Here is a 21,780-nt window from a genome sequence, read left to right as displayed (position 1 = left end):
ATAGGCAGTTTTTCTAAAACTTTGTGTACAAAAATTCAGAGAAACTTATCCATGTGCCAGCATTCCATTAATCCAAGATGTGTTCATTCGATATGGGATATTCTGCATTAGTCAAATATAAACATTCTATATAACCCGATACATTACTATAAAGCTACACCAAATGCTGTATAATATCGGGCTATATATCTGTTATTAACCAGCAATTCAAAGTTTTGTCTCTAGAGAGACATTAGGTGCCATTTTGTATTAAATTCAATAGTTATTATTTAATATGAAGTAGCACCTAATGTCTCCCCCTAGGGACAAATTAATCAGAAATTCAAAATTATTGCCAATATATAGCCTGATATTTACCATACAGCATTTGGTGTAGCTTTTGCATTAGTCTTTTATTAAATTTAAGATTTTTTGTATTGAAAATATGCTTAGTGTGTTGCTCATCTTAAACAGTTAACTTAGGGCAATATTTTACATGCATCCAACACATCATTTGATTGTATAGTATATCTGATGTATATTTAGGCTGTAGAAAGGAAGTTTGACAGCAAAACCATAAATTTTGCATAGTAATTTTGCTTACATGAATACTATATTTTGAAAAATTCTTTTGAAATATCTTAATTTTCTTGGGAAAAAATGTTTAATTTGGAAAGTTGGAACTTAAAACAGAATCCTTGGCCTGGAATTTTTGATATAGTATTCATTGGTAAGACCAAATAAAATACCTTCTATGGTGTTACTGTTTGAAAATTCCAGTGCTAAATGTCCAACAAAAAGTAGTAACATTGTTCTAAACAATTTCAGTAGAAATACCTTGTAGATATTTCTAAGTTATTACACACTCATGAGAAAACAATATGATCAATCTTTTAATTTACTTAAGTCCTCAAACTCACTAAATCATTTAACCATATAGGTAACTGTTAACTGTGTTTCTGTATAGTAGGTAGTTTTTCCATTCTATATTTTTTACCTTCAGTTTTCTACAGTTTATATATAAAATCAAGCAGTTAACCTGCTAATATTCATGTAAATTTTTTTTCTAATCTTTTGCTGTTTTGTGAAGACCCTTAGTGTCCATAAGGCAGATTTTAAATTTGGAAGTACTTGGATCTCAGAAAAAATTGTGCAGCTTTTTCAAGAAGTGTTGATTTCTGATATGTCAAATGGCATTGAGAATAATTGCATGTGGGAGGATGTGAGCATTGAATCAAGTGTTGATTCAGAAGACTTTAGTGTGGAAAAGGTTTCTAACTTATATATCAGTCTTCTGTGGTATTAAACTTACTGAACACAGAAGACACACATCTGTCAACAGAACACATTATGAACAGAATCAGTTCTGTTGGCATAAATTTATCTCATTGTCTATTTTACAAAAGAAATCTTTGGGTGAACATGTAGAAATTAAGGTAGGTCTTGGATTTGAAGGATATTTTCATATTAGAGTAAATACAGTAGTTTTCAAAATGCAGGCTATTGCACTATATTGATTGTCTTAAAGTATATACTCGTTAGAATCTTGCCTTCAAAATTTACTATTGTTAACATTCCTTATCTACTCAATTCATGAATCATTAAATGTGTTCAAATCTAATGTTGTGGTTTGATATAATTATTTGTAATATAATTTAAACAATTGTTAAACAATGGATTTAAAAAAATGTTTAATTTAAAACATCTAATTTTGTCTTATTTTGATTTTCTTTGTTCTTAAACATTCACACAATCTTAATGTTCAGAATAAGTAGCTTTGTATTTTAAAAAAGTACATATTAACCTACAATGTGCACTTCTGCATGCAATTGCAATTTGCATGCTTTTAATCTGAAATTTAACAATTGAATATAATTCTCAAATATAAAGATTAGTTGTCAATATAATAGCATAAACATCAACCTGATTATATTATTAAAAATTAAATTTGACATTTATTTTTCTAGTATATTCAAATTTATCATTAGATGGTGGCCTAACCACCCACCTAGCCAAATTACACTGGTGTTCAAAATTAAGAGAATTTGCACTTTGTCAATTTTAACAAAAAGTAATGAATCAAAAGTACAAATTATGCTTTGAATAAGAATGAAAATTTTTAGTTGTGTTGAGCTTACATGTGTGTGGGCAGAGCTTTGACAGCAGAGGGCATGAAAAGCACATGTTGCTTTGTCTGCAATTAGTTTGCTCATACTCCTCACTGACATTTGTTGTTTTTCTTGTAAGTTTCATAAGTAATCAGGCAAAATGAGTATACAAACATTTTGAGGATGGAATGAGGTGGAGAATCAATGTAGATTAGAGGTGGGGAAATCAGAAGTGCAGGTTGCTACAGTGCTCAATGTAATCTGTTCAATTTGTGGAAACAGTTTAAAGATACCTGATCCATATCAAGAAGGCCTGGACAAAGTCATTCAAGAGCCATGACAGCCAATGAAGATCATTATTTGGCATTTGTAGCAGTCCTGTGGTGCCTTGCTATAGCTTCATAGCTATTTCATGAGCTAAATGCTGCCACTCGAACCAGAGTTTCAAGGGTTACTGTTTCCCAGAGGTTTCATGAGAGAGGGCTTTTTGCCAGAAGATCTGCTGTTTGCATCCCACTCACTTTAGCATACGAGAGCACATTTAGCATGGTGCAGGCAACATCAGCCTTGAACCAGACTTCAGTGAGGTACAGTTATCTTCACAGATGAGTTGTGATTGAGCCTGGACATGGATTCTCTATTCATATTCATCTGGAGAGAACCTGGGACCAGATTTCTTTCCTCCAACATCTGAGAAAGGACAGCTATGGCAGAGGTGTTATGATCTGGGCAGGTATCATGTTGGATGGCTGCACATTTCCATGTGTGACAAAGGCTCATTGACTGCTGAGAGAGAGAGATGAGATCTTAGTCTAATGTTAGACTTTCAGGGGTGCAGTTGGTCTTCTTTTCATTTTTATGGATGACAACATAGGGGTCTCCTGGTTGATGATTATTTTGGAAGTGAGGATATTTTTCCAGATGGATTGGCCAGCCAGATCTGCAAACCTAAACCATATTAAACATGTCTGAGAGAGACTTCGGAAGGCAGTTGCAGCTTGCAATTTCCCTCAGAGAACCACCCAGGAAAGTGCATTGCTGCAGAAATGGGATGGACTGCCACAGGGACTCATCAACTGCCTTGTTTCCAGTATGATGTTGCAATGTGAGAGGTGACCATACTTTAGTCATTTTGTTTTGATTGTGCAATGTAGATTTTGGACATTCCTGCACTGATGATGAGCCTAACTGACGATAATGAGTGTATACCATGACTGTTGTACAGTATACTCTTATCTCTTATAATTGTGTATACACACCAAATTTCATTAAAATGTGTTTATTAGTTTTTCAGAAATTTGACAAAATGTGCAAATTCTCTTAAAGTAGACTGGTGTTCAAAATGGTAATTAGTCTTGTTGCACTCAAAAACTTTTTGCTATTAGTTGTTGGTTAAAATTATTATACTAGTTTATGCTCTCTCCTGCTTCATTAAGGGTTGGAGAATATATCCTAATTTGCATTGAATTTAAAATTATGCTGTTCTATTTCAGCTCACAAATATTGGTATTAATGCTGCAAACATTGGCTTTAATACATTAACAATGGAATCAGATAAATTCATATGTGTTAGAGAAAAAGTTGGTGAATCTGCCCAAGTAGTAATTATTGATATGAGCAATCCTACTAATCCTATCAGAAGACCAATTTCTGCCGATTCTGCTATTATGAATCCAGCTTCTAAAGTTATTGCTTTGAAAGGTTTGTGAGTAGTTGTAGTTGTTGTTGTTTATTGACTTTTATAAAGATTAACAAAATTTCTCTTTTTAGCTATGAGAACACTTCAGATCTTTAATATTGAAATGAAGAGCAAAATGAAAGCACATACAATGAATGAAGATGTTGTCTTTTGGAAGTGGATAAATGTTAATACTATTGCCTTGGTCACAGAGACAGCTGTGTTTCATTGGAGTATGGAAGGTATGCAAATTTCTTAGTGTTCATTATTATTCCATAATAAGAAAAATTATAATTTATTCACAACTGCCAAAATGTGAATTTTGGTTTAAAGTGATACAACAAAAGAAAATGAACATATCTACTATATAAAGCTGAAAAACTGGGTTCTGTCACAGTATGCCAAAAACGTCCACTAGGGGCACCCCTAGCTATTATTTAAATTAACAATAAATTCAGTATATTATTATTTGATGCAGTTTTGTGTGTTTTAGTAGGGTATGCCATGAGAAATTCAGTATATTATTTTTATTTGTAATAGGAATTTTATTTATACCACAGAATGACACTGCTGCTGCTAGTATACCCACTAGGGGGCATTCCAGGCTACTAGAATAGAAGGATTAGAAGTACGAAATAATCTAATAATTTAATCTTTGTTGTTTTTTGCCCAGGCAACATTGGGTTCATCTGCTGGTGGTTAAATAAGTACAATTTTACAGTCTATGGAAAGACTTCATGTGAAATGTCATGCATGATGTCGCTTCAATTAACCAATTAGACGTTCCTTAATGATGTAGGCACTTTTCACTTAATATGTCAGGCAATTCATTTTATTTTCACTTGCTAAGTGGCAGAATGTCTTTCATTATGTTAGTTAATGCATGCTATAAAAAATTAAATCACAGAAATAACAACTATTGTGAATTTCCTTGTATTCCAATAACATAATGTGAAGTTACCATAACACTGTTTTTAATAGCAGTGACATGTTTAACAAATAAGGAACAGGTAGTAACCTGCTATGGCTAAATGATCAATGCCTGATGCTCATTGGTTAATGTCCAAGTTGATTCTTTCCATAGACTGTAATTACTATATTGTTCCATATCAAATTTTATATATATGGGATGTAATCTATAAAAAGGAAAAGTGTCAGAAAAGTGAATTTTACTGTAGAACAAAAACATGAAGTATTTTTTTTAGGTTTAAATGCTAAATGTTTGTAGTAACATTTGGCAACATTTTAAGCTAAAAACATCCTATTTTGTACTCATTGGCATACATATGGAGTAAGATGCACTCAAATATTTTTTCCAATTTAAGATCTTTTTACATGTTTGTCAGTAGCATTAACCTGTCAGTGATGCCTACATACAGTACAGATATCTGTGCAGTTTGCCATCTCAAATATTATTGGTGTGGCACTGACCAAAGTACTGGAACAGAATTAGCAACATAATTTTGGATGAAGAGGAAATGCATCAGAAAAAAATGGAAGTTGAGAAAATGATGCATAAAGATTTTTTACCTTATGTAAAAACATTTCAATTTTATTTAGTTATGAAATCTATTTTTGTAATATAAAAATGCTTATTTTATTAATGTTTTTTACACAAGAATTTTTATATAAAAATTAGAAAATAATAACATTCAAATAAGCAACTGTACAAAATGTCAATGAAAATCAAAAATATAAGTGACAATATTTTAATTGCAGTACAGAGATCAGTGATCAGACACAAAAGGCTAAAATACAGCAGTATTGGACATGTGTGAATACTTCAAATTCAATACAATGGAGTTATCACTGACACTTCTATACTCAGTGCCGTAACTAGACAGGTGCAACAGGTGCACCCGCACAGGGCCCACTTGGAAGGGGGAGGCCCAAAATGCATGTATTTGTTTTATTATTTTACCAAACCTTATTAATTAAGAGGCCTAAATGCTAATTCTTGCACAGGGCGCAGGACTGGCTAGTTACGGCACTGTGTATACTGGTATTATTTCATGAAACTGAGTGAAATGTTACTGATATTTGTGAATGGACTTTTTTAAAAATACCTTTTACAGATCATAGATATTTAGCTATCTGTAAAAATCTTAATTTTATAATGGTTTAGATCAGTGGTTAAGTTGTTCCGCAAACTTGGCTTTGAGTTTTCCACAATTTTTCTAAACTTTTTATTGCAAATTTATTCCAATCTACTACATGTAGAATTATCTATAAATAAAGTAATGTTTACTATTTTATACAATAAAGTTTTAGTTTATTGCTTCATTGTTTTGTGAGAATAGTAAGCTGGAATTGCTTTTTGAATATGGTGATACTAATTCTTATAAGTATTTGAATGGTGTTCCATGACCTCAAAAAGGTTGTGAACCATTAGTTTAGATATTTAAATATTAATATAAACTAGTTATTTTCAACAATATATTTGCTGTAAGAAATTAAGTTATAAATAGGGAAAATAAAGAAGCAAATTTTTTGTATATAAAACTTATAAAATTTCTTGGTATACAAAATTAGTGCTTTAACAAATTGAAATTAGCTTTTAGCCTTAGCATATTCTGTGTAGATATATTCATTTATCCTTGGTGAATTCTAACAAGGAAATGTCAATATTAGTCATTATGTCCCCATGTCACATCTTTCTCTGAATAATTTTGAATAATCATGTAAATATCTTAAATTGAGTTTGCATGCAGAAATAACTACCTAAGCTGACATTTAATCAGTTTTTCTTTGTCTACATGTACAAGTTTGTGTGTCATTTAATTCAAAAGAAATGACATCAGTACTCCTGTCCAAATTTTGTTGACCATGGTTTTTTTCTGTTAGTAAGAAAATTACAAAAATAAAAGTTTTTAATAAAAATTTAAAACTTTGGAATGAAATTTCCAACTTGTCAAGTATAAAAACAATTCAGAAAATAACCAAGGGTAAGTTAAATAGTCAGAATGGCAGAGAGGAGTGTTACTATGAGAAACTGAAATTGGGCACATTTTTACTCCTAATAATTTTAAATGAAATTAAATAATTAGATACAATAGGAATCATCTAATAAACTTCAAAATGACTTACAAAATTAAATGTAACATACACACAACCACCTTAACAAATTGAAAATAGATTTCACCTTAGTATATTCTGTATTTGTGTGTGTATTATTGCATATATATATATATATATATATATATATATATATGTATGTATGTTACAAAAAAGCCTCATTTTATTAAAATTTTCAAATAAGATGGAGTTTCTACAATAATGTGAAAAATACATTTTTCACATTATTGATATGAAAATTCCTGAAAAATAAAGATTTAATATTTAGCTTCAAATCTATTAGTGCATATGCCATCTAAATACTCAAAATTTAGAAACTCCATCTTATTTCAAAATTTTAATAAAATGAGACTTTTAAAGGATATACATAAATCCTTTATCTTTGTTTTATTACAATTCTAGGAGATTCTCAACCATCAAAGATGTTTGATAGACATTCAAGTTTAAATGGATGTCAAATAATAAATTACAGAACAGATCATAAACTTCAGTGGCTGTTATTAATAGGCATATCAGCACAGGTAAGTTCACTTAAATCTTGGAATTTAACTTTTAATATTTAAGTTTTATAACAATATATTTTGAGTAGATTCTTATCATAATATAATTCTTGAAAAGTATGTATTTTGTACGTATCAACATCAAAGATCTCAAGTGCTAACAAAATCTTGAATTGGAAAGGATGTACTCCATGAATGTTTTTCTTTCTCATTATGTAGAGAGTAATTGGCTGAATAATTAAAAGTAGGCAACTAAATCAAAATACTTTTTTTGTTCATTAAAAATTGCTTTATCAGGATAATACACAGGATACTTGTCAGGATAGTTAATAGCAAATTCATTGTGATGATGGGCCTGTGATAATGTCATACTAAAATTTTTTTTTGATTTGAGAATTTCTTCATATCATATACAAAACTCTAGTTTGCAAAATGGGGTGGGTAGAGAAATTGAAAGTAAATTTTTAAAAAAAATTCTCAGAATTGACTTTTCTTGGTATTAATTCTATCATTCAAAAGTAATTTGAATAAAATTTTATTCAATAAACTTTCTGGACAACTCAATTATTCATAAATAATATATATACAAAATCTAAAATACTAAATAATGCATTAGTTCTGAAACAATCTTTTTGACATGCATTGAATGCAAATATGGATGTTAAATTATCACTTTTCATCTTCAGTTTTATGGAAAATGTATAAAATTTTAAGTACAAATATGCAAAGTTAGTCCAGAAAATTATTTAAAGGTTTCTTAAAAGCCAGATCTATGAAGTGTTTTACAATCACTTTTTAAAAATAGATATGGAGAACTTCATAATAAATATTACAATAATATATTTAAACAAGATAAATCAAAGTGTGTACAGTATTTTTGTTGAATTACATTTTAATCTGACTAAATTAGCTTTTCAAAATTTAAGTAGTTAGCATTAAACAATTATTTGTGTTAATTACTCAATGTATTATGAAATATAATTTAGAAAAATCAACTTCATTTAAGAAACTTAACTCAATTCTTTGTTGAATATAAGCATTTTATAATTAAGATTAAAATAATTTTAGATATTATATTAAATGTTTATATCTAAAATATTCAATTCAATAGATGTCAGTTTATAAAATTGTTAATGAAGTGATCTATATTGGTCTGTCCATAAGTGAAATTTTAATTTTTGCTTATTACATTCTTCATATTCAAAATCCCCTTTGTTTTAGTGTTAGAGGTTTCTGGCATAACATAAAAATTTAACGTTAAAAAATTATTCCATTCCAAATTTTTTCCATGTAGGCAAGTTTTGAACATTTTGTTTTAGGAAAGTTTTACAATATTACCTACAAATGTAAATATCAAACACTAAAACTTTTTTCTGTAACTTGATTATCCAGATAATTTTTGTAGAGTATTTGAATTGAATTTTCTATGCATAGTAAACTTCTCTAATTTGATTTAGTTTTTTTTTGTTTAAAAAAAAAACTAAATCAAATTAGGCAGTTGTAGTTGAGTAGGCAGTTGAGTAGCCTAAAAAGAAAGGTCCAGCTGTCTATAAAATTGTTCTGGAACATCAGAGTAAATGGTGATTGTCTAATAAATTTTGGAGCGACTTGTCTCTTGTTTGTAAAAAATTAGTTTTTTTTTGTTAATCATTATTAAATAAATTCGTATATCAAAATATTAAACTCAAAACTTAGTGAATGTTAAGAAACAACTGTTTTTATTTGAATTAAAAGCTACAGATTTACTCATTTTTGTGTTTAATATTAAAATATTCCATTTTTATAATCATTAAAATTTATTATCCTTATGTATTTTGATTGATCATTTTTTTAAGGATGCATGTTTTGTTTTCATTCTTATTCACTTAAGTATAAATTAGATGAATTTTTAACATGGTAATTATAAGGAGTTGTATATATAGAAGACCAAAATACATTTTATATATAATTTATTTTGTGTTCACAATGCAGAGGTGTTTCCTATATTTTTTATTAAAACATTTTAGTTTTGTTAACAAAACAGGTATGAAGTTACATAAATTATCTAGTTAATGCAAGTACTTTCAATATAGTTTGATTTAAAATGTCTGGATTGGATTATTTACTGTTAAACAGGAATAAACTTGTTATCACCATTAGTGTATTATCTTCATTTATAAAATTTTAGTATAATAACTTGCATTAATATCAGCTATAATAAAAAATTTATTAAAAAATTTAGAAATTTGTTCAATAGAAGTTACTCAGTGTTTGGAAAATCAAACTTTCACTGTACTGACATACTTATGAAGGGTAGACATGAATCAAACTGAGCTGTCTGTCGGATGAAAGAAGTGGATTTGATCTTTCAGCTGTTTTTTACATTTTTAAAATGTTTTATAGTATCTTTTATCATAAATAATTGTTTCACTTTTTTACAAATTTTATTACTGTCCATCTCCCCTTTCTTACCTTTTCATCTGAAATAGATCCTTCCAGCTCAGACTGACTCATGTTTACCTTTGCTGCTGAGACTATAATTATTAAATTCATAATTCGTGGTGGAAATACTTGGAGATCAAAATGTAATCTAATTAGCAAACTTGACTAAGTTAAAGATACCACTGAACTATTGATAACTTTACAAGTTAAGTGAAAGTTTGTAATAAATGAAATGTATTAATTGCGATCATACTAATGGAAAAGTACATTATAATACATTTTTATAATACGAGGGCTATTTTTTAAATAAGGTCCGTTTGTGAATGAAAGTGAGAATAATGCGCAATCACGGCAGTATGCATACGCTTCTGCTCCGAGCAAGCTTGGCGCGCGTTTTGACGCCATTTGCAGCCATATCGTCTGTCTGTATGCTGAGCTGTAAAAGTTTAAAATGTTTAAGAAAATTGAGTCGCCCGCCGACTGTGAGATACGATCTGTTATTCGATTTTTGAATGCAAGAAACTTGGCAGCAGCGGAAATTCACTGTCAGATTTGTGAAGTTTACGGTGATAATGCTATGAGTGACAGTAAAGTTCAAAAATGGGTAAGAATGTTCAAGGATGGGCGAGTTAATGTGCATGATGAGCCACGCTCTGGCCGACCTTCTCTCATTTCTGAAGATTTGGTTCGTGATGTGGATAACAAAATTCGAGAGGACCGACGATTCATGGTTTCAACGTTATCAATTGAATTTCCACAGATTTCAAGATCAGTTTTGTATACCATTGTTTCGGAGAAACTGAATTATCGAAAATTGTTTTCTCGGTGCGTTCCAAGACTGCTTTCTGACGATCACAAAACAAAAAGATTAAACAGTGCTTTATCGTTTTGACTCGATACGATCATCCACACAGTCCAGACCTTGCACCCAGTGATTTTCACTTGTTTCGATACTTAAAGGAGTTCCTTGGTGGTCAACATTTCAACGACAAAGAAGTGAAAACTGCAGTCGAGGATTGGGCTTCTTGACAGGTGGCAGATTTCTTTGAAGTCGGAATTCAAAAAATTGTTGAGCGGTATGACAAATGTTTAAACAAAATGGAAATTATGTAGAAAAGTAGATAAAAGTATGTAGAATATAGAAAAAATATATTTTAACGATATTTACAGTATTTTTCTTCTTATTAAAAAACGGACCTTATTTAAAAAATAGCCCTCGTAATAATCCATTAGCATAATCATAAAATCAGTTAATTACTGTTTTGTAGTGATTTTTAAACTTGTAAATTATGTAGTGTGTAAAATTTCTTAAAGCAAGCCAAAAATTATTTCATGATGTCCATCAACTATTTTTTCCCCCTCTAGCAAAATAGAGTAGTAGGTGCCATGCAATTATATTCAGTAGAAAGGAAGGTAAGTCAGCCTATTGAAGGTCATGCAGCTGCATTTGCCCAATTTAAATTAGAAGGAAACCCAGAAATATCTACTCTATTCTGTTTTGCTGTGAGATCTGCTCAAGGAGGAAAGGTATAATTTTTTTGAAATAGAATACATACCTGTTTTTTAAGATTTTAATATATTTTTTTCTTTAGCTGCACATAATAGAGGTTGGACAACCTCCGGCTGGTAATCAGCCATATCCAAAAAAAGCAGTTGATGTGTTTTTTCCTCCAGAAGCTCAGAATGATTTTCCTGTTGCTATGCAAGTATGTATATGCTTTATTTTATATTAGTGGATTAGTATAAGCTTTATTTTATATTCTGATATTATTCTTACACTTAAATTTCTGTTTTAGGTTAGTCCAAAACATGATGTAATTTATTTAATAACAAAATATGGATATATTCATCTTTATGATTTAGAAAGTGGAATTTGTATTTATATGAATCGAATCACAGCAGACACTATCTTTGTAACTGCACCACATGATGCTTCTTCTGGTATCATTGGTGTTAACAGGAAAGGACAGGTAAGAGTTTAACTTGTAGAGTAGGTGTAAAATTTCACCTAGTAACTGATTTTATATTTACATACTAGTGATGTGTGCTTGGTGTTGTTCAGATTTTTGAGTGATTAAAAACACTGGTTTTAGTAACTAAAATTTGCATTTATTGACCAGAGTATTTATAACAACTTACTCAGGATTGCTGAATAAAGATAAAACATTGTGCTTATCCCATGGCATAACTTTGGTGGGTCCAATTTTCACAAATGCATTACTGGTGCTCATCATTAGCTCTAAATTAGGTGGTGGTAATTCAACTGGTGGTTCCAAGGACTTTAACTCCACAGGGTACATTACTCCCTGATTTGACTCAGAATCAATGGACTTGTACATTATGCAAGTTTCTGGAAGTTGTGCTCGGATATGCAATTTCAGTTTAGTTCTCAATTGAGACATTTTCAAGCAGTTTTGTTCAAGACAGGCTGCATGATCTTCAATACTTTCACTATTTCTTAATGAACTTCCCCTTGTTTCTGCACTCTTTTGGTCAATTGAAACTCATTTTTTCAGTGACATTTTCAAAACCAGTTAAAATTCATTTATTTTTAGATCACTACTAAACTTTATTATTCAACAATCCAAAAACCAATAACAATTAGTTTTGCTAAAAGATACTGCTATATGTAAAGGCATGTAAGCTATGTACTACCCCAAAATATTGGAGTAGTATATGGTTGTGTCGATTCTAGAGTCTAAGTAATACTCATACAAAGCTTGGTCCAGATTAGATGAAATATTATAACCACTATTTGTAGAAAATTATTTGAAGTCTTTATGCTAATATACTGGAGGGCAAAAGTTAAAAGTAGTTTTTGCCTCAACTTTTTGAAATAAAGCATCAAAACATTTTGAAAATGTAGACATATATGCAAATTACGTACGTTTAATTCAACTTTTTAGTGGTTCACTGGTTAGAATGCTCCTTTGACTTTGCTGTTTTTTGTAATCAAACTTTATTTAAACTGCTTTTTTATTTTTAATTAAGGCATATTCATTAACATTCTAATGGCTTCTAGGCATCATTTAGATGATTCTTTAAGATAGCATGCTATTGGATGGATGGAAATGGGGATTAGTCAAGCTGATGCAGCAAGGCGCCTAAGTTTCAGGAATGGTGGTTTCACGGCTCTGGAAACAGTTTACGGTTAGAGGGGATACCCCCAGAATTCCCGTGGAAGGACGTCCAAGAGTTACCACACTGCAATATGACCAGTTTTTGAAAGTAACTGCCAAATGCAATAGAGGACTAGCACTCAGGATGCTTGTTTCTGAGCTGGAATCAGTTACAGGTAAAAGAATTTGTCAGAACTGTATTCAGAAGCTTGCTGCTGTTGGTCTTTATGCAAGACGCCCAGTTGTGTGTATTCCATTGTCACCATTCCGCAAAAAAAGCTCTTGAATTGGAGTCATCAACATCAAGACTGGACAGAGCACAACTGGAGCAAAGTTCTCTTCACAGATGAATCCCACTTTAGCCTACAGAGTGATTCTCGACAATGCTTTATCTGGAGAGATGCTGGAACACAATATACGCCATCAAACATAAGAGAAAAGGACAACTTTGGAGGTGGTGTGATGGCGTGAACAGGCATCTCTCTCACTGGGTGCACCGAGCTCCATGTCTTTGAAGGAGGTTCCTTAACAGGTCAAAGGTATTGCGATGAGATCCTCGAGCATTATATTCGTCCAATGGCTCACACAGAAGGCACGGATTTAGTTTTAATGGACGATAATGCTCGTCCCACAGAGCAAACTTGGTGACTCAGTATCTTCAAGACGTTGGAATCCAAAGAAAGGACTGGTCATCCAGGTCTCCAGATTTGAACCCAATAGAGCATGCTTGGGATGCCCTTGGAAGACAGGTGGGAAGTCTGTCCCCCATCCAGAAACCTTGAGCTCAGGGCTGCTCTTGAAAGAGAATGGACTTTATTGATCAATTCATTAGGAATTAATCTTGTAAAGAGGGAGAGAAGCAGGTGTTTAGCATGTATTGCTGTAAGGGGTGGTCACACGCCCTATCAAGTTAGAAACTTTATTAAAATAACAAAATTTATTATTTTATTTTAAATTAAGGATAAAAAAAAACACTTGTAACTTAACTTTTGCCCTCCAGTGTATATTAATATTGCATGTGATGAGACTGTATTTGTACAGATTACAATATATTAAAGAATGCCTTTGTTGTAGTGCAGTTAATCTGAATTTTAATAGTTTTTACATAATTTTTATATTTGTTGACTAAGTCAAACATTAGTGAACATTTTGTAACGAACATTGTAATTATTCATTTTCAGAATGGAAGATTAAAGGTATTTAGTTTTAAGGACTTCTCAATCTTTTTAAGTATTATGCATTATTAACTTTTTAAACTAATGAAATACTTTGGAAAAATAGTTTCCTGACGTTGAGTCCAAATATCAATAAATTGGAATAATGCCAAAGTTCCACTTTAAAAAGTAATCAAAATAATTTAGTTAGCAATAAAGTGTTACAGTTGAAACTTGTTTATATGTATATATGTTAAGCCAATAACTATTTAACTCCAGACACATCTAATTCTGTACGTTTCAGCTTTTGTATGGAGTATTGGAAAAACAAACAAATGGCACAGCTGTTTTTAAATATCTTTAGAAATTTTGCATTTTAAATAAAATTGTTAGTAGCCATAAAAAGAATGTGGTTTTGAAATATAGTATCCAACTTTTTTCAAAATGAACTTGTTCTGATTTCATTTGTGCTTTTGAATCAAATTCATTTAGTCTTGCTAATTTTTGCATTTCTTTATGAAGAGAATAATTCACCTTTTTGTACATTTAATACATGAAAAAGTTGGTAAGGTGTTCAAACAAGTTGATTGGTGTAAGTTGTATAAGACGTCAAATTTTTCTATTCAATGTGTATTTTTAACATTTTTCCTCTATTTTCCTTAAAACTAAGGAAAATGTTAGATATTGTCATAACTTTAAAGTTTATAATTTTAAAAATTATAATTTGTTTCATGAAATTAAATCACAGTAAGTATCACTTACTTTGAATGTCTTCTAATGAAGTGAAAATTTCAAATATTTTGGCTTATATGCAAATATAACATCTTTTTTTTTTTTTAAATTTATATGAACAAATGTAGATATACAAGATCTTACACATCTTAATTTATCATATTATGACTCATACTGTAATAGTGTTAAACTACAAATTGAATATAACTTGAAATATTTCATAGGTCTTGTCTGTGTGTGTGGAAGAAGAAAGCATTATTCCATATATCAATAATATTCTGCAAAATCCTGATCTGGCATTGAGGATGGCTGTAAGAAATAACCTTTCTGGTGCAGAAGAACTTTTTGTTCGTAAATTTAATTCACTCTTCACAGGCGCACAGTATGCTGAAGCTGCTAAAGTTGCTGCCAATGCACCTAAAGTAAATATTGTCAAATAATAATAATAGTAACTAACTAAAATTCTCTAAATTTAATTTTGAATGTTTCTTATGTAGGGAATTTTACGAACTCCTCAAACTATTCAAAGATTCCAACAAGTACCCACTCAACAAGGACAAACTTCACCATTACTTCAGTACTTTGGAATATTGTTAGATCAGGGGCAGCTAAATAAATTTGAATCTTTGGAATTATGTCGACCCGTATTGCAACAGGGAAGAAAACAGTTACTAGAAAAATGGCTGAAAGATGACAAAGTATGTGATATTTTGATTTTTTTTTTCAGCTAGAAATGGCAGTAGCTTTCTTGAATTAGGCTCTTAGAATTCTTAAATTCTTTTTTTATAGTTGGAGTGTAGTGAAGAACTTGGTGATCTTGTTAAACAAGTTGATCCAACTTTAGCATTATCTGTGTATCTTAGAGCTAACGTTCCAAATAAAGTAAGAATTTTTATACTTAAATTTTAATTACTCAAAGTGTAACGATTGTCTTTATGTAATCTAAAATAGTTGTGCAAAATATTTTAAAATTAAAGTGCCATATAAAATTTACAGTAAATAAATATTTCAACCAAAAAAATGAAATATTTATCTAAAATCTACTTTTAATTTTTATTTTTCAAAATTAAAGTTCTCCTTATTACTTTAAAGTGGAGCTACTTTGTTGACATTGTTGTGCTACTTCAGCTCAACAATGTAAAAACAAAGTAAATTTGCTACACTAAATCTGTAGTTTATAAAAAAAATTTTACTATTATAGGTTTGAGTTTCTTATAAATAAAATTACATTTGAATTTTTTCTTGTTTAATAGGTTATACAATGTTTTGCTGAAACAGGACAATTTCAAAAAATAGTTCTTTATGCTAAGAAAGTAGGTTACACACCTGACTATATTACACTCTTAAGACAAGTAATGAGAATCAACCCTGATCAAGGAACATCTTTTTCACAAATGTTGGTACAAGATGAGGAACCACTGGCTGATATTAATCAGGTATGAAAATTAATATTTGAAACAGGATATTAGTAGTTTTTCAGTAGTACTTGTACTTTAGATTTATTTTAAATTTTGAAGTTTGATGGATATTTTGCTATAAAATTAATGAAATTACAATTTTATAAGATTTTTTTTTAAACATAATTACATTTCAGCTCCAAATTGTTCTTCACAAAAGAACTGTTTTTGAATTTTTGTAATCTTCTCCAAATAGTCTTCTATTTTTAATGTTTTACTGTATATAGTAGAATATATTATTTTCTAGATTAAAATACCTGAAGTAAAAAGTTTGAATATTAATGAACAAATACTGCAGTAGTTTTTATAAATCTTTATTGTTCAGAAAGTAAGGAATCAATGTGTGATTGAACTTTTGAAATCCCATTATAACTTGCAATAAATACTATGATAAAAATGTACTGAATTCTAATTTGTTTATCAAAATAATGGTTTTGTTCCTAATCACTATATATATAATCAATGAAAAAATAAAGTTTCGTATGGGACAAAGAATTTTTCACTTTACTGTTTTATAAAAACTAAGCTTGAATCCAAATAAACTCTCAATACTAAAGCAGGTTATCAAATACAGGATGATACTTACACATGATATTCTGATAGATTGATGACTAAGAATGTAAATGTAATCATAATAAATGGTACTATGCATTGATTGATTGCCACTATATAAAACTATGAAATCTCATCAACTCATAAAAGATAGCTTATAGTATTTAACTCATCCAACAAATTATGTCAATTGTTTAACCATAACTTTGTGTTTGTTTGCTTTTTCTTGTTGGATGGATGGATATCCAGTTTATGGTGTCTGATGTCTTCTGACCTCCAGGAGCCCTCTCCATCTCTATCCATACATCATTCCTCTTTAATCCCATTTTCACTACATGCTAACTTTACTCCATTGTACCAAGTTTGCCTGTCTTCCCCTCTTATTCTTTTCACATGTAACAGAAGAAATAACTTTGTTTTGGAAGAAATAAAAAAGTCTCCTTCAATCCCATTAGGTCTTTTTGATCCTCTCATTATTCTTTCTCTTTTCGAGATTCTGCTCGATCTCAATGCATCCATTTAAACTGTTGTTACTTTTCTCTTCTCTTCCCCAGTCATTCTCCATGCCTCTGCTCCATATAATAGAATGCTTTTAACAATACCATTATATATTCTTTTTTCCTTGATCTAGTTATTTCTTCACTCCACCATATTCCATTTAATCTTAACTGATCTTACTTTGTGCTAATCTTGTATTAATTTCTAATGCATCTCTCCCATCTTAATGAATTTGTATTTCAAGATAATTGTAATGCTCACATCCCTTAATCTTTTCTCCTCCTTCCAGTTCCATGTCTGTTTTAGCCCCTCCTATGTATAAATATTTTGTTTTACTCATGTTTATATATAAACCTCCCTTTAAAATATTCCTCTTATTTTGTGTGTGATGTATTCCAGATCATCCTTATCTTCTGCCATTAACACCTGATCATCTACAAATTGCAATGTAAATGTTGACTTACCGTTAATCTCTTTCCATATTTTCAATACTCCTCCTATATAGATTTTAAATAAAGTAGGTAAGATTCCACATTCCTGTCTGTCCTTTTGATACCATAAATCCTTCGACATTTTTTTCAATTTTTATTTTTGTTATGCATTCACTATATATTTCTTAACTTCTTTTAATAAGTGTGTTGTTAATATTTATCTCTCTTAATGTCTCCCATAGTTTTGATGTTGGGACATTATCATATGCCTTCGTTAAGTCTATAAACAATCTAATCCACGAAAGTCTAATCTATTCAAATTTGAAAATTTTAGACAAATGAATTTTGTATTGCAAGAGTAATTTCAGGTAATAAAAACTTTTCAAAGGTAATATATATAAAATATAAACTAATAAACTGTATATATACATTCATTACATGTACAGATATTCATATTCATTACATATATAGTCAACATTGATTTTTATAATAGCAAATTTCATTTGCTGATTGATTAGAATTTAGTATTTTTTTTTTCTTGCGAAGACACAATGCAGTGACAGTAGATTTAAAACACTGGGCAAATTTTCATCCTTTATTCAGTTGGTCAGTAAATCTACTGTCACTGCATTGTGTCTTTGCAAGAAAGAAAACATAAAACACGGTTTCAAGATAAAACTAGAATTTTGTAATTTTCAAATAATTACTAAATCACTATTTTATAATGTAAATTTTTCTAAATTTAATCTTAAGTCTTAATTTATTAAATTTTCAAATTCACTATTAATACTTTGGTTTAGTTGCTGAATTATTTAGATTTTCTTTACAAATGTAATAATCCAGTCATCTAATGTCTATTAATAACAAAAAAAAAACTGTTAATATTTGTTTAAGTTCATAATTTTAACTACAGATTTTAACAGATCTTTTCAAGTATGGAAATAGTCATTAAACAAGTTTCTTAAATATTGCAAGTTAAGAAAAATATTAACTCGTCAAAACATGCATTATTTTAGTAAAATATAAGTTTCGAAATTTGTCAAATGCTAGAAATAACTTTCAAACTAAAATTATATTTCATTTAACTTTAGTTATCAGACAGTATAATTAAGAACAGTATGTATAGCTGAAAATAAAATGTATGTAATTACTTAGAAATGTGAAATTCTACTCATCAAATATTTTGGTTTTATATTTAATGTATTGAATATAATGCTACATTATCACTTTTATAAGTATCTTTTTCATTAAACATACTATTGCCAATGTATTTTTCTGTTTATTCTTTATTGTTCATAACATTTTAAACTTTGCTACTTTCCTGTTGCTTCCCTAAATTTTTTTCCTTCTGCACTAAAGATTTTCAGAACCTCAATTTGTATGAATCAGGGAAAACAAATAGATTTAAATATTATGAAAATAGTAGCAATTATATATCTAAAAGTTTGAATGTTATTTTTTTCCATTAAAAGTGAGCGCCGTAATTCCAGACTACTCATAATCATTTATCAAGAATTTTTTAATAAAAAATTTGTCTACTTCATTCTTAGTAAAGTTTTTTTAAATTTGAGAGTTGGGCTTCATATAGTTCTTAGTCTGATCTGAAGTCATTTAGCAAGTTTCAAACTACCACATTCAAAGCAATCAATTTCTTGTATAGAAAAAAGTTTTATGACTCTTTTAAGTCACCTGATTGAACATTTTTTTTTTTAAGCTCCTTAAATAGCTTATGACTTAATATTTGTCTGCTACTCACTGTTTAATTCATGCTTATGAAATATAAGAACATTATTTTTGATTAGATAATTAATCACACTGTCATGTCACTAATGGATTTTTAAAAAAAAGAAACGACAAATGAAGTTGGGATGCTTCCAGTGCCCATTTCCATCCATTTATCTGTTAATCTATTTAGGTAATTCCATGTCACTCAGGACAAGGTGCCAGTTATTTTGAAATACTGTTTTACAAGATGCATTTCTTTCATTTTAAATCAAACTTCAATGTTTGAATATATTACAACTTTACATTTAAGAATTCATTTTGTTAGTATGATCAGTGTTTGTTACCTATTGTATTCTTCACTTCTAATTTGAGTATTTTGTCAATGATGAAAACATCTATAAACATGGCACAGTAATACTGTTTTGAAAAAAGTTTATAAATGAAAAATAATTTCTCATTTTACATCATTGTTTTTTAAATGAAGCAGATCAGTACAGAATTAGTTTTTTGGATGTAAATGTATAATACTTGTAAATTGGAAAATATTTAAAGTACAACTTAAGTTATTTTTTACAATAAGTTTTTTAACAGAATACATTATTTAAGTAGTTAGATTTCTTTAGACAATTTTTTTAATAAAATAATTTTAACACCAGCTTTTAAAGTTCATCACTCTGAATTTAGTAAGCTAGAGACAAATTATTTACTGAAATTAAGGAAACTTGATATATGACAGTAGATTTAGATTCAAATACACTGTTTGTATTAAAGAAATCAATTTGCTTTAAGTTAAAACTTAAACTTTTTCTTTGATACTTTCAGATTGTTGATGTATTTATGGAACAAAATTTAGTACAGCAATGTACAGCTTTCTTATTGGATGCTTTAAAAAATAATCGCCCTTCTGAAGGACACCTGCAAACAAGATTACTTGAAATGAATCTAATGACTGCACCTCAGGTAATGAAAGTTTTTTAAATTCAAAATCTATGTTTTCTGTGATACATATGTATAATTTTATATTCTTGTACAGGTAGCTGATGCCATCTTAGGAAATCAGATGTGTACCCATTATGATAGAGCGCACATTGCTCAGTTATGTGAAAAAGCAGGCTTGCTTCAGAGAGTAAGTGAATTAGCAACATTTTTTTTGTTTGTATAAATCTCCCTAAAATCATTTTCATTTCAGGCACTTGAACATTATACAGATTTGTATGATATTAAACGAGCAATTGTCCATACACACCTGTTAAATCCTGAGGTAAATTTTAATTTTCAATTCATAATTTTTTGATAACATTTTATTTCCTAATTTTTTTTAAAAAAGTTCTTAGTCCATTTAACAATTACAGTTGAACCTTGCCAGTTTTTTGAGGAAACTGAGAAAAATATTGTATATAAATGATAAATTTACAAGTAAAATGAATTTTGAATTGCTTTCAGAGTAAATGCAATCGTTGCAAGCTATGGCACAAATTAACACTGTACCAATGAATTTGTACATTAATTCATAACAAAAAAAGATGTGTTATATATGTGGCAAATTAAATTTGAACAACATAAAACACAAAGTAAACTGTGTGTAAAATTGTCATGTACTGTACTTCAAAAACAACTTGACAATTTTTCTAATTACAGTAGTGTCCACTGTTCCAAATCATTGTGTGCTTCTGTCAAAAATCCAGTCATGAAAAAATGAAGTTAATCTAAAGGTTTGCTCACACTTACAGTAAATAATGAAAACAAATACTTTTTTTTACTTAGCAAAATTGGTTTACACTGCAGAATGCAGGTAGAGAGAAATTTTGTTGGAATGGCAGAGCAATTTGCTAAATGGAAAAATTGGCAGAAATCATATTGCTTGTTAAGTATTATTCATTTTGCTTTTTGTATTTGCTGTTGATTCACTGTGTGGATGAATCTTAGATGAATACACAAACTTAGTTTTTAATACTTTCATTTCAAAGTGAATAATGTTTAAGTGAGAAAAATGTTTTAGGGTACCAAAAATGATAGGCATACAAGTGCAAACTCATAAATGAAAAAATTTCAATGGATCATTATGTTTAGAGCTCTCAAAATTAACACAAGATTTAAATTTTGCACCACTTTTCTCTTATTGTCTTTACAGGGCCATATGAAGTGACAACTTGTAGTAAACACATTGCAGTTAATGTGAAGTGATACACAATGGAGGATCACATAATGATCGTCAAAACTTATTAAAAGTTTTGATGATGATCATGTGCACAAATTACATGGCATGTTTCTTCACCAAAAATTCAAATTGAAATGATTGTGCAAAGAACAACTGATGCATCTCACTGAGTTACAATTTGGTGTGGATTTTG

General features: G+C 29.6%; 1 protein-coding gene across 1 annotated transcript in view; it reads left to right on the top strand.

Moving 5' to 3' along the window:
- Chc (clathrin heavy chain) overlaps positions 1-21,780 on the top strand; it is a 78,307-nt gene that overhangs the window by 30,244 nt on the left and 26,283 nt on the right. Inside the window, exons 3-15 of the mRNA XM_067277926.1 lie at positions 3,581-3,788; positions 3,858-4,007; positions 7,243-7,361; positions 11,127-11,288; positions 11,354-11,467; positions 11,558-11,731; positions 14,991-15,188; positions 15,264-15,464; positions 15,556-15,648; positions 16,020-16,202; positions 20,252-20,389; positions 20,463-20,555; positions 20,619-20,690. Of these exons, the coding sequence (XP_067134027.1) occupies positions 3,581-3,788; positions 3,858-4,007; positions 7,243-7,361; positions 11,127-11,288; positions 11,354-11,467; positions 11,558-11,731; positions 14,991-15,188; positions 15,264-15,464; positions 15,556-15,648; positions 16,020-16,202; positions 20,252-20,389; positions 20,463-20,555; positions 20,619-20,690 (1,905 nt within the window). The remainder of the gene's footprint in view (positions 1-3,580; positions 3,789-3,857; positions 4,008-7,242; positions 7,362-11,126; positions 11,289-11,353; positions 11,468-11,557; positions 11,732-14,990; positions 15,189-15,263; positions 15,465-15,555; positions 15,649-16,019; positions 16,203-20,251; positions 20,390-20,462; positions 20,556-20,618; positions 20,691-21,780) is intronic.

The sequence above is a fragment of the Centruroides vittatus genome, unplaced genomic scaffold (genome assembly GCF_030686945.1).
Source record: "Centruroides vittatus isolate TY-2023 unplaced genomic scaffold, ASM3068694v2 contig_1168, whole genome shotgun sequence".
Classification (NCBI taxonomy): Eukaryota; Metazoa; Arthropoda; class Arachnida; order Scorpiones; family Buthidae; genus Centruroides; species Centruroides vittatus.
This window is presented reverse-complemented; position numbering and strand designations above follow the sequence as displayed.